The following is a 14,690-nucleotide window of genomic DNA, read 5'->3' as shown; positions in this document are numbered from 1 at the left end:
GGAGATCTCAAAGATATTTTTTTTTTATTCCAGGGGCGTTTTTAATTGCCTCTTTTCAGGCTTTGATAAAGCAGCTCTTATAAACCATGACATTTGTTACTAAAACAAATTTCATGCAATGGAGGAATGTTAATCAAAGCACGGTACTATGAAAAGCTCAGCTACCATTTTAGCAATTTAAGGACCTTAAGAAGAGACCAAATCCTGCTACCCTCATGAATAAAGCTGCTAGTGCAGTGAGTTGTATTTTGCATAATGACATACTGGGCTGCATTAGGAAGACCACAGCCCACAGGTTGAAGGACATGACTGCTTCCTTCTGGTCAGAACCTGTGACACTGCATTTGGATGGTTATTTCCAGTTTTGATATCCCAGTACAAGACAGACATTGTCAAACTGGAGAACTACAGTGGAGGACAACCAAGGCGATTAGGGGGATGGAACGCGTGATGTGTGAGGAGGAGCTGAGGGAGCAGTTTGTACAGCCTGAGGAAAACACAGCTAAGGGCAGTGCTGATTGCATTCTTCAACTTCCTAATGAGATGTTATAAGGAAAAGACAGAGCAAAACCACTTCCAGAAGTGCACAGTAAAAGGCATGAAGCACAATTTTCAGGTAGGGAAACTCTCATTAGCTATACAGGAGCAAATCCACATTCCACAGCGAGAGGGGTCAAACACCGAAGTATGTTGCCCAGAAAGGTTGTGTCATTTTAATGTTTGGAGGTAGTCAGAATTCAGCTGTACAGGCCCTGAGCAACCTGATATAACTTTGAGGTTCTCTCTGCTTTGAGCTAGATGACCTTCAGATGTCCATTCCAGCTTAAATTGTTCAAAAATTCTATAAAAATGGCTGCATTAGCTCAAAACAACATCCAATCTGCTGTCCATGTGCTCAATACTGGATGCCTAGAGAGACCATATCACAGTCATCATTGCTATCCTGCCCAGCTAATGGTTGAAATAGCAGCCACAATATTATAGCCTTTCTAGTTAAGGACAAAATTTTACTCCATCACAATTCTGTGATACTTGTTGACACAGCTCTTAGCTTTTTTTCCTTTTCATTGACATTCAGAGCAAATCTTTTGAATGCATGATGTATTCTGTCAATCCTGTACACTTTGTACAATATTCATTTAAAGAATAGCTAACTGAAATTAGGCATAAATATTACTTAGATGAATGTAAATATATACCAAGGGGGAAAATCTAATCCCAGGATTTTGATGTTAGCAAATGCAGAAATTGGTTGAAGAATTTAAAATTATTTAGATCTTGCATTCCATTTAAGAAAAAATAATCAATGCAAAAATGCTATATCAAGTACACTCTGATAATCTCTGTCCAATCCTCTGTAAACTAATAATACTTGAAAAATTTAAAATCAAATTGTCTACACCATACAGCTTTAATGTCTCCATGCAATTCAGTTTTAAACCATTATAGTTAGTATGTATACAAAAGGAATTTTAATAATGGTAGATAACAGTTATTTATTTCTGAAATATGTTTATAAGCAGGAAATTTTTTTAATAAGCAGCTTGTGGCTAATTAGTTTTGTGATACAAGATGTTATATGTCTCAAATTGCTGTACATCAGTGAACAGGATAAAGAACACAGAGCAGAGTAATGGAATAAAGCTTATTTTCTTGTGTCAACACAATTCATATGAATGACAGGATAAAAGAAAGCCATGAATCAGATGTGAAATGGTTATTTCTACCATGTGAAAACAATGTTTGTCACAGTTTCCATTGTACGTGCCTGTCTGAGCCAGGTGGAGCTGCAGTAGCAAACATCCAGGCTTGTGAAGGCAGTCTTGAAAACTAGAAGTTTACTTTGCTTAGGGGATTCCACTTACCCACCAGCTCTGATAGTATTGGTCAGAAATGCAAAAAGTGGAAAAGCAGTGGTATCATTGTGTGGAGAAGGGGCTGGGATAGTGCTGAAGCCAGAGTTTTGTACCTATAATGTGGTAAGCAAGTAGTTTTACTTTCTGAATCAGGATTAAATTATCTGGAAGTCGAACTATCAAACTGTAGGAAACTTTCATGAAATAAAGTCTAGCTGAACCCTGGCAAACTCTGTGATGTCATTTCCAAGCATGTTAATGCTTGGAGAAGTGTATTTTATGGCTAATATCGCAGCACAATGAGATCTACAGGCATATTAGGTACCTAGTTCATTAGCATGTTAAATCAATTTCACTGACCGAAAATATTGATTAGGCTACCTGTCCACATTACATTACTAACCTACTTTGGACAACTTAAAAATCTACTATTTGAGTCTGATGAATAGACCTACAGATATCATAGCTGTCACGAAGCAAAATAATTACATGTGAAAAGTAAATGTTTTATACTAAAACACAGTGGGATTTCTGTTGTATGATCATTTTTGTCACAGTAATCTGTTAAGAGGTCACTGTGTTGGATAAAACGTGCACAAGGATGTATGGGAATGGCAGCCAGTCTGCAGGGCTGTACAGAAAAATGTATCCATGTAATGATAAAATTGCAAATATCCATTCCCTAGGCACTGGATGGAAGGATTTCATTGGTATGTCCAGTTGATGGTTATTCATTAAGTTTGTATTTCTCAGGGACAGAGAATTTGATATCTCTGGGTGTCAACTTTAGGTGCCTAACTGAAGTTAGGTGGGATGAATCGAGGATACTGTGTAGAACTGTAGTAATTTAAGCAACCTAGTAAAAAGGTAATTGTAGTTTGTGTGTGCATGTGTTTTCACAAGTTAAAATGTATACACACACATATATATACCACTAATCAAACAAATGCATTTTTCTAAGACTCAGCCTTGCATTATGGCCAGCTTTGCATTATGGAGAAAAGACAGTGTCAATATTAAATCAACTTTTAAATATTTCCTCAGAGCCACATTGTCAAAGTTCAAGTGTGGTGCCAAGAGAGCACTCAGACTGGACTGGAGGTAAAGAAATTAAGACAGTTATAGTTAAAATATATTTGAGCTTTTGAACAACAATTAATTTTGTGTTAACAGAATTAATACAGAGTTCTGTAATTGAGCAGCCATTAGCATAATGATAATGAAGCCATATCAGTGATCTGAGCTAGCAATTGCTTCATATTAAAGTGACAGAGCTAATGAGCTGTTTAAGTACTTTTTCTTTGCAGATATGAACACTGTCAAATACGTCCCTGGAAAGAATTCGGGAAAGAATACTTAGATTATATTGCTATCACCTTAAAGTTGCACATCATTCTCATTCTTTCTTTGGCAATAAGAACTTTAAAAATTCTTACATTTTTACAAAAATTATTACAGAATATTTTCTGAATTTGATTAGTGCTTCAGTAAAAGGTGAAAATACTTTGGATCAAATTCTCTGCTAGTGTAAAGTGATGTAATAAACTCAAGACAAAAGCCACACAGCTCTGTGTGTTTCCTCACAAATACGGTGTTCGATGATTTTATGTATTCATGGTGAACTGCTAGCGTATTCGCATGGCTCTCACTGCACCGCTGTAGTTTGAACAACTGTTTTACCACTCAGAGGTTCTGTGCAGTAATTCCTGCTCTTCAGCTGCATGACCTGCTTTGGTCTGCTTCTGTGCCCCGAGAACTGCTCGTATTCATGTCAGTAAAGGACGGACAAACAGCTCGCCTTTTAAATATGATGTGAAACATGCAGTGTCGGTCACTAAAATGTCAGCTGTTGCTAGTAGCTAACAGTGAAGATGGTAACTGAAAGATTAAAGCTTTTCTTTTACATAGAATAAGAAGCAGCTGGGATCTATGAAAAAGTTGTGGAAAATACTTACTTGATAACAACGAAAAATATCTAAAAAGGACTGTTTTTCAAAGATGATGTGAAGCATAAGACCAAAACTAAAAGTTTTAATCAAAAGTATGCATTTTTCCACCTTTTATATTCTTTACTGTTTTATCCATACTTCAAGGTGAAAGTCTTCAGTGAATTGGATTCAACTAGTATAAACCAATATAGCTTCACAGACAACTTCATTATTTTCCAGTGTGATAAGGGGTTTAAGGAAAACCTGTAGCTGCTAAACATCCAAGCCAACTGTTTCAGGTTTTTCATAAGCCCTCTGATTTATCTAAAGTTGAGGTGTTATCTGCAAGACAGATGGATGTTTTGTGATTTAAAATGTCATGTGAGGGAATTGGTGCAACATCCAACTAATTACTTAGTTAGGCCCCTGACATTAGACTAAGGGAAGTTTTTAGTTGAAGATTGGATGGTTCATATAACTGTACAAAACACAAAATACAGTAAACGCATACTAGGGGAATTATTTTGTGGAAATATTTGCCTTTCTGCTGTGCAGCTGTAAGCATAATTTCTAGCAGCAGGTGAACTGATGTAATGTGATTGATTGCAGGTTCCCTCAAGAGCTGAACATGGGAAAAATCAGTGCTGAAATCACGTGGACTCTCTTTGCCCAGGACATGAAATATGCTCTGGAAGGTAATTAGAACAAACTATTAATTACACTAGAGAGTTCAACAAGACTGATTGCCACTGCAAATCACACCTGGCATCAGATTTCTGTGGGTGGTAAGAGTTTTCTGACGTACTTGTTTAAGATGTTTCAGAGGTTAGTGAAAAAGAAGCGTTGTAAAGGAAGAAAATCATTGCACTGCGACTATATGAAGTTATCTGTGGAAGAAGGAGACAAAAGAACTGTAACTTGAAATGCTAGTTCTTATTACCTAAACCTGATAAAATCATCAGTGTCCAAAGAACCACAAATATGCTTGCTAGAGAGCATTGTAGGCATTCCATATTTTCTTACTAGCTGAAAATCGCTAACTTGCCCACAAGAAACATTTACAGAATGAAGTTATGGAGAAAACACATACAGATAATTAAACCTTTTTGTGTTCAAAAGGTAGGTTGTATTCATTCTAGTTCCGACAGAATCAAATGCAGTTTCCTTTTATTCTTTAAGACAGTACTGTGGTTAATCCTAGGTAAAATATACTTTTCTGTATAGCAGATAATCTCCAACTAATGGTTTCAAACCCACTCATTAAAATATGGTTATTGCAGAAAACCAGGTAAAAATACCTGCATGAACCTTTTTTTAAAAATACTGAAGAGAAGAAATTAAGAAATATTCTTAATGAATGATAGAAATATTGCTAGCCCATATACATGTATTCATATGAACTTTTAGATCATTATTAAAATCATGACTCTTGAAAATAAGTTCATCAAACTCTCCCTAACTAGTATTTATTTTTGCAGAACAAATATGATGGCATTAGCTGAACTTCACTAATTTTCTTTACCTATTGAACAGATTTCAAGTTTAAATGTGAGAAAAATGCAAGAGGATCTTTGTTGCCATCTGACATCAAGAGTATAGCTAAGATGAATTGGAAACTAAATGGATCAAATCTGAATTTGATCAGTAAACTAGATTTCTGCATTGTAAGATATGCAATAAAATGCATTCTGTTGGTCTTGTACGTATACAATCTTTACAGAGTTTCTCTCCAGAAATAAAAAAAAAAAAAATTGTAAAGAAAAAGTATATCAGAAACCAATTATAAAGCAGTCAGTGCAGTTTATAATCTCATGGTCAATCCCAACATGATGTGAAAGGAGTTATAATATAGAGCACTGTTTTTTAAAAATAAAATAAAATTTTTCTCATCTTGTTATAAAAAATTGTTATTCAGAGAAAGAAAGAATTTATAGTGCTAGCCAATTTTTTTTTACTTCCATGATAGTTGAAATAGCTAACTGTGATTTTTAGGTAAGCAAAACTCACATTGTCTTTAGTCAAGCCTGCTACTAACTACAGAGCATGTCTGCCAGTGGTGAAAATAAGTATGAGGTTGGATTTAAACAAGGCAACTCAACAGGCATAAAGGATAAAAAAAAGGAAAATTTGAAGATTAATTTCTGTATTATTTGCTCCAGAATGTCTAACGCAATAATATCAGTGTGGTGGTACTTTGATAATACTGTAGATTTTTATGATGATAAAGAGAAAAAAGTTGAGTGACTAGAATGACTATTAATGGAAGAACTATTTTGTTTATCTGCTATTGTGTTACTTTATTCTGTTAATTATATTATTTGAATGTGTAAATAATTACTAAGCACAGCAGAAGAAAAAGATAGGAAGAAAGGAAGGAATGAATTACAGGAGCGGTGATTATAATATGTAGAATGGCAACAGAAGACATGGGAAATCAAATCTAAGATGCGAGCAGGAGAAGAGATGTTCAAACTAGTATTTGAAGGGGATGTTCTGTAGTCATGTCAGAGTGAATCAAAAGTACAAGTTTGAGAAAGCTAACGTCAGGCAGGAGATCATCCTTTGAGAGTGATCAATGAAGTCAAAAGCACCAAGAGCTGAGAAGCATGAAGACTAAATGAAAGCTACTATTTTGGGTTAGAATATATTCCTGGTTACATCAGTGAGAACAACCTTACATCTGGAGAGGCTGTGAATCAGGAACAGGTATCAGAAGATGGCTGTTCAGCACCTCAGTGTTGTGAATGCACTTACAGATAGCTAGCACAGATTAATAAGAATTTCTAATAGCCATTATGTTGTCATGCTTTCATAACTTTGAATGTATAGTTATACTCTGCACACAGACATCCCTGAGCACCCCAGTGCTTGTAGTGTTTTAGCCATTGAACTATAAACATTCTGTACTGCAACAAGAAAATTCACAAAAGGTAATTCACTCTATTTGCGAAGTAGAGCATACTTAGCACTCAAAAGGCAGCTTCAGATCAAGCCATGGTTTGTTTCTTGGTTGTAAAGAATAGAACAGGAAGCTCTTGGGGAAGAGTTAATTATACAATATATGAAGTGTGGACGGTTGGGCTGGATCAGGACTTTAAAACAAATATTAATATTAATATCCTAATTCTGCAGAGAGATATATAGAGGACTCATTAGGAGGCACTTGACTTCCTACGTCTATTCCAAACCAGTCCCTGCATACGGTGTCATCTCTGTGTTGCTGCGGATACTGTCTTTCTGAGGAAAGTAAATGCCATTTTTGTCATGAGAAATTCTAAGTCACTCCCAGAATCAGCAGTGAAACAGTTCCTGTGTATAAATAATAATTGAAGGAAATTTAAATTAATTATAAATTATTATAAATATACATAATTTCACCTTCTATGGTTTCATTCCTAAACAGGAACCTCAATAAATCTAGTCACAAGATATAGATCAGCATGCTGTTTCTCTCTCCAGCTTTGCTGGTTTTTAAATCATTAATTCTTTCCATGGATATTCTACAAACTGAGTTTGATTCTCCAGTTGATAATGGCAATAAAATTTTTTGCTTTGAATTCTACAAGGTTAGGAGCAAGCCCTTAAATATGGTCATACTCGATCCTCGTGGTTTTAATGGACTTCGTTAAAATGCATTGCATTCTGCTATGCCAGTCTCGCCTTCCAAGTTATTAACATAGGCTACCATCTGTTCATATGTAGTGTCCAGGGGTGTGATTGCAATCTTTGCCTGATTCAATTTAGTATTAATCTCCTGAAGCAGCATCTTTTGTGTTTAAATTTGATTCCTTTCTGTATCCAATCAAGAAGCAATGAAATAGTCCAACATCGTTTGCAAAAGGATTGCTGATGTGATAAAAAAAGATTGAATTAGCTCATCCAAGATCCTGTTTCTGGTTTTTCCCACCTTATATATTCCCAAATATATCCAGCCACTCCCATCAGCTTAAATTCAGGAAACGAGAATGTCACAACTCCATTCTCTAACAGAAGACCAATACTGGAACGTTCAGTTTACATTCCTTTTTCCCCGTTTTCCTGAGAGCAGTTCAGAATGGCTGTTCAGGCTGCGTCCCCTCACTGTACAGCTGAATGCCTCCTGTATCTGCCCAGGGGACGTACGGCGCTGCAGCTGCTGCTGGGGAGATTTGCTGCTCTTCAGCGGTGCTGCCTACCTCCTTTGCAGTAGGAGCCAACAGGCCCTGTGAGCCGGGCACCGGCAGTCGTTACACCCCTCTGCCTTGTCTTCTCCCTTGATTCTTGCCCAGGACGGTCTAGCTGGGAGGCTGCTGTTGTGACATGGAGAAGATAGAGGGAACAGCAGCTTCCATAGCAGTGGCCTTTTGCGAGAGAAGAGTATAGTGGCTGCACGTCTCTATGAACACCAAGGCAGCATATTTGCACGTGACAGGGTAGATGGCTGCTGTCGGGGGAAACAGCTCGCTTTTTGGATGAGGGAGGAAAGGACATCCCAAAGCACAGTTCAGGTCTCCACAGCTGCCGAGATCAGGGCTCCACTGTGCCAAGCTGACATGCCTTGCAAACAAAACGGTACTAAAATCTGGTATTGAGTTCATCATTTCATTCTAGATTTTCTTCCATTTTAAATTAATAACAATGTTTAGCCTTTGCATAGTATTAGAAGTTTTATGCAAATTTTAACAAATTAAGTCCCCACCAGTTCTAATTTTTTTCTTATCTAGGGAGCTTGGGATTATTTTCATGTACAGTTTTTGCATGGAAAAGGTATCACATGTTGCTCTTTGAGAACTGACTTCATTAGATTTGGCCCTTCTTTTTTCTCTTTGCAGGTTATTCGTGAAGCAACAGTGATTTGCATGATAGATCATACATGTTGTTTGGCATTTAGTTTACACAAGCATATCTGAGCTTATAGGATGTTAATATTTTTGTACTGTCTGGTCCTCAAATTATTCTGTATTTATGGTACAAAGAAATGAGAACAGAGAGAGAATTTCACCAGCAGTGCAAGTGATTTGTTATTGACTTCGTATGGTAAGAAATCTTTTCCTTTCCAAGTATGAAGATGCGAAGGTTAAAAGATCATGAGAGAGTAATGAGCTGAAATTAGACATGCAATTACAAAAGTATCTTTTTTATTCTATGTCCTCAGAAATGTCTTTTTCAGATCTTTCGTATCTCTAACTTTTGAATAGGTCAGAACAAATGTTCAAAGCTATCCAGGCTGTTAGAAAGAGAACATTCTAATTGCTGTTATTATGATAATCTAATTCCAGTAGTGGCCAGAAGTCAAGACTAGGATCAGGCCAGAAATGAATTAGCTGCTGTGTAAATACAGCAATAGACAGTCTCAATCCTGCAGAGCTAAGATTCTGAAGTGTCAGGCCTTATAAAAATAGGAGAACAACAAGAAAGTCATTACACCATTTAATGCATTTAACGTAGGTTTGCTTTTTAAGTTTGCTGTTCTCCTCAGTGCATAAGCAGATATCATCTTCCTGTTTCTCTGGCAGATTCCTCTTTCATGACAGAAACTGATAAAGTGATATGAAAGAGAAGAGGCAGGTCCATGAGTTGATGCTGAGCACAGAGACAGCATAGAAAAAAAACAGAGGCTAATGCTGCCCAGAGAAAGGTCACACCATATGGTGGCAGATTGCAAGTCTATTTTCACTCCAACTTTACAATTCACGAAGTTCCCCTTAAGACAGAATATAACCTTTGCTTAGAGGGAGACTACAGAGCAGATTTGGGGAGGTGGGGCTGAGGTTATGGAAGGGAGAACAGGGCAGCATCCACCAGAATGCAGGGTTTCATCAGGGTATCGAAATAGGAAACCTTTTTATTTTAAGTGAATCTCATTCTGCATTCACTCATTTCAACAAATGTATTCCATCCTTGTTTTTCCAGAGACCTGAGGAATAGAGAGTCATATGTAGTCTCAGGGGGGGATTCAGAGAGACTGTAAAGGCAAAGATAAGGAGATTACAGTTGGGGTTAATAATAAACTTTCCTTTGGCAGATAATAAGATTGAATGTGACATGATTGGAGAAGAGGGGAGTTAGAAACGTTCTTTGGTCAGCATAACAGACAACAATGTTAATAACAGCAGCTACATACTGTATGTGCTGGAGGGCTGAGCTTTGCGAGTATGAGAATCCAGTTGAGTACCTATCACGTGCAACACAGAGATCCCCAGGCTTGCCTAAAAAGCACCGTAGCCATACCAAATGGCACTATTTTGTTGAAGTTAATTAGACTTGCTAATTAAGACAGATAAAGTGGACAGAACTGTTCCCAGGAGCTAAGTTTCTTCATGGCATCATACTGTGCTGTATCAGTGTGTCATCTTACTTGGAACTGCCTGAGAGATCTTTAGTGTGGCATAACCTTGCACTTGGGGGCATGCCCACTATATCATTTGGTCATTCCCTAACCCATTTTCTTTGATTTTACATACTGAACCATAATCAGAACAATAAGTACTACGGACCGTTTATACTGTGGTACAAGTCTACAGTAATCTTAGTAAGTTAAAGCTTCTTTACGTCTGATTGTAGGTGTATTCATGGTGCCAGATGTTACTAGAAAAAATCTAGTGCATCAGTGAATGCCTGACTTCGTTATTTAGTCTTAAAGTTGTCACTCAATAATAGCAGTGTATATTGCCCCGTATATTTAATAATGAAAGCTCTGGCCTTATTTAATCTTCTTTTAACCACTGAATATTAATCTTGTTCTGAAACATTGTTATTAGCTCTTACCCAGGCAGTCACTGATTGTAAAACATTTGTGTATAAACTTTTCCAGTGTTGCCTAATTGCGAACAAGACAGTTTTGCTAGTCAACATATACTAGTACTACCACGTTAGATAGGTTATTAGACTGTAAATGATGCTTTAAATGAACCCTACATTGATTAGTAATTAGGGGCTATTTATAGCTCACATGGCCCTGTCCTTTCCACAAACGAATGAGTTGAGTATGCAAGTAAGGGAGAAGTGTTCTATTCAGCAGAAGGGGCTGTATATCACCTATAGGAGCAGGAGGAGAGCTCTGTCTTACACCAAGGGGCAGTCAAGACTTCCTCTGTAGTTTATTAGGTATCTCAGCCCAGAAGAATAATTTGCCTCTTCTTTCTTCTTGTCCTCGATTACTGTTCTTCACCAGTGAGATGATACAACTTCATTGCAACTCACATTTTTACAAAAACTAGAGCTATGGCTTTTGTCTGAAATAATTTTATGGCTGGGGGGGGAAGAAATCAAGCAAAATTGTGACTTTGTCCCCACAGATAGTCACTTAAAGGACCTGCATTGTTTAGTGCAGTTCTGCGTCTGTTGTTTGGAGAAAAGGTTCATCCTTTTCCTCCTACAGGACATTCCCCTGATGCAGTCATGTAGTCCAGCAGCTAGGGCTTGAATTTCCCTGTCCTATTTCTTGAGGGTTTTATTCCCCTTATCTCTGTCAGAGTGGAGCTGCATAACGCTCACACAGTAGGAGTGGAACCTAGCTGCTGCATCTCTTCATGAATGCTGTGAACTAATCACCCTGTGAATCCACTTATATTTTGGATTTCTTTCCTTTTGGAAACAGTAACCAATGACAGCTTTCTTAAAATGTTTTTCTTTATCAAATTTGAGTAAAAGAAAATTTAAAACAAGCAACCTGCATGCTATTTTTAATCCTGCCTATTCTTAAACTTCGCACTAAGACACTTTGTAAAAGCTTTCCTCATACAGCAAACAACTGTTCTTCTCCCAGTCTCTGTTTTATTAAATTGAAGACTCGGTCTTTTACTTTCAGGACTTTTCCACATATGGAGATTCACTAGTGTCTTTTTTTCCTCCTATAGATACACAGGTAAATTTCCCCTTATGGGCAAGTGCATTAGTTCTAAACTGAACATTTGATACTGGTCCCAGCACCCCCAGGAGAATAGGATAAATCCATTAAAACTGCTTGCTTCCACATTATCTTTTAATAAGCCTTAAGTGCAATTTGCTGGGTAACAATTAGAGAACACCTCTCTTCTTTTGCCTTTGCTTCTGCTTTACAGGCAGATCCAGATACAACACAGGTAATTATTAAAGCACAGCCTCACATTTATCTTGCTGCCTGATTATTCCTGTTTTGTGCTTTGTTCTACTAATTGCTTATACAATGCTACCATGTCTATTTGGTAAGGTTTTATGCTCACTTTGCGCTCTTGTGACAAGCCAAAGAGTAGAGAATCAAGTCTAAATGTTTCCTTTATGGAAAGATACATTTTTAAAAAATTAAACAATAAATAAATGAAAGTAACCTGTTATAAAAATAACATTGAAGATGCAAAGCTGAGTATTCAGCACTTAAGACCCAATACAATGAAGGCTGCCTTTATTACCTTTATTCTCTTTTTCCTCCCAGATTCAAGCGTTACAATATAGCATTTAATTATGTGATAACGTTTTCTTGAGAAGCAGTGGTTTCCAAGAAGCATGTATATTCTTTCCTTATTTTGCTATTTTTATACATATTAGGGATTTATGAAAGCCAAAATCAATGTAAACTGGATTCATATACAAGCATTTCCTTTCCTCTTTTATTACTTTCTGATTATGTGATTACTTTGAATAAATGTTGAAACTTCAGTACAAAGTATTTGAAACTTCCATCATATTCTTCAGAACCAGGGCTTTAATCGACATCACAGATCTCATCAGATAGGATGGACCATTTCTTCTGCTCCATTCATAGCTTGCATTGCCTTAGGCTTTCCTGGTCAATATACATGGTCAAGTCATGTATAAAGCAAGAATTCCACTAACAGTAAAAAAACACAATTCAAATTATTTCAGTCCTTAGAAGCAAGTGCTTATTTCCTTCTGTAATCAATAGTAGCCGTGTATATCCAAAGACAGAATTTTGTCTCTGTTTGTTCTTTGAATATTATTGATCTGTTTAGCTTTCCTGGTACAGAAATTTCACTCTGATGTGATATTGAAGGGTAAAGGCTGTACTGAGGTTGATCTTATTAAATTATTTGCTGTACTGGCTTTTTTCTTTGTCTTAGTTGGAAGCAGGACAGAGCAAGTTTATGCTTAATCAAACTGCATATCTTGCATCTTGCGTTGTCCTGTTGGTGATATACCCACCCGCTTTTCTGGAACTTTGCTGGAAGTATTTGGCTCTGAAGTAGTAATTAATTGATGAGGCTAATATGCTAAATTTTCAATAAGGAGTAAAAAAAGCAACTCAGTAATGTTAAGAAGATATCAAAGGTAGTTTGCCTAAAGTAATTTGAAATGTTTAGGCAATATAACACAGTAGGTAAAAAATGGCAAATGCAATGTTTTGTAGTAGAAAATAGGGTTGTTTGTAGCAGATTCACACATCCTTTATGATATTACATGTTGCATGTCTTAGATAGTATGTAACATTGGTATTTGATGCCCTTGACATTCCCATAAGCAGTTTACCTCTCCCAGAAAGTAATGTATAGCTCTGCCTTTTCAGATGCGAAGCAGGTGGCCTTGAACTCACTTGTACCTGCCATGAAACGTGAAGCAAAGCAGAGCGCTCTGAGCAAACGGCCTCTCGCTTTGAGAGCTCCTCACTGAATGTAAAGGGCAATGTCATATCAGCTTTTAAAGTGCACTGCATTAAGTCAAGAATTGATTAGCCTACTTCCACTGCAGGCAAGAAGACGAAAAAGAACAGTAAATCCATTTTTTCCTACAATTCAGAATGAGACGGTCTACCTTCCTTCCCTGGTCTCTGTTCTGTGAGGAAACATGACTCTCTGGTTAAGAAATCTTTGAACAAGATCTACACTGCCTTTCATAATTTATGTATGTTCCCTTAGTAAATTCACTTGATCTCCCTATACCTCAGTTTTCCATTTGTAATATGTGAATATAATCACCTCATAGAGATGTTCAAGGGGTAATCCATTATGTTTGTGAAGTGTTCAAAGATAATTTGATGAAAATTTCCAAGAAAATGCAGAGAAAAGATTGAATATGTAGAAGTCTCTTATGAAAGACACAATTTATTTTTTAAAGGAGATTTAGAGGGGGTTTTAGTTGTAAATCAGTTGTAAGTGCAATCCAAAAAAGGAGGTAATGACAGAAGTTTTTCAGTTTATTATATTTATCTTGACACAAAGAGCCCTTTCAGAAAGACTGTTAGTATTTCACATTACAAAAATAAATGTAAATTATATATAATTATCAATTACCTGTGTCCTCATCTGCATTTCAGTTAATAACCAGTGACTTCCATTGCCTTTAGCAAAGTACAAGAACCCTGGGATGACACGTCTAGTAGAATGTAATGTTTCCTTCTAAATCGGTTATGAACTTTGTTTGAGTTTACATTTTTCTTCATTTGTGTCCTGATCCAATATGTTATATTCAATTAGTCTTCCAGTTCATTTCAGTGGTACAGGGATTAAGTCTAGAGCACTATAAGCATAACACCCACATTAAAAGAGGCAATGGCACAGCAACCAACTCCTGTACTGTAGGGAAATTGCATTGGGATCAAGTACCCAAAACCTAGGTGTATCATACTGGTGTAATGTTTCCACAGTGATTCAGAGGGAGGAATACCAATTTATACTCAATCAATATCATTCCTCATAGGACTTCCTTAACAGCTCTTCTTCCGCTAGCCATACTCAGTTTGCGCCATGCATATACTTCTGGATGAGGAGATTGAGTGCACCCTCAGTAAGTTTGCAGATGACACCAAGTTGGGTGGGAGTGTTGATCTGCTTGAGGGGAAGGCTCTACTACAGAGGGACCTGGACAGGCTGGATCAATGGGCTGAGGCCAACTGTATGAGGTTCAACAAGGACAAGTGCCCGGTCCTGCACTTTGGCCACAACAACCCCATGCAGCGCTACAGGCTTGGGGAAGAGTGGCTGGAAAGCTGCCT

General features: G+C 37.1%; 1 protein-coding gene across 1 annotated transcript in view; it reads left to right on the top strand.

Moving 5' to 3' along the window:
• The window catches only part of UNC13C (unc-13 homolog C), a 183,298-nt gene that overhangs the window by 116,187 nt on the left and 52,421 nt on the right, over positions 1–14,690 (top strand). The window contains 1 exon segment of the mRNA XM_009276596.2: positions 4,394–4,479. Within this exon segment, the coding sequence (XP_009274871.1) occupies positions 4,394–4,479 (86 nt within the window).

The sequence above is a fragment of the Aptenodytes forsteri genome, unplaced genomic scaffold (genome assembly GCF_000699145.1).
Source record: "Aptenodytes forsteri isolate BGI_AS27 unplaced genomic scaffold, ASM69914v1 Scaffold1, whole genome shotgun sequence".
In the NCBI taxonomy this organism is placed as follows: domain Eukaryota; kingdom Metazoa; phylum Chordata; class Aves; order Sphenisciformes; family Spheniscidae; genus Aptenodytes; species Aptenodytes forsteri.
Note: the sequence above shows the minus strand (reverse complement) of the source record. Positions and strands in the feature narration are given on the sequence as shown.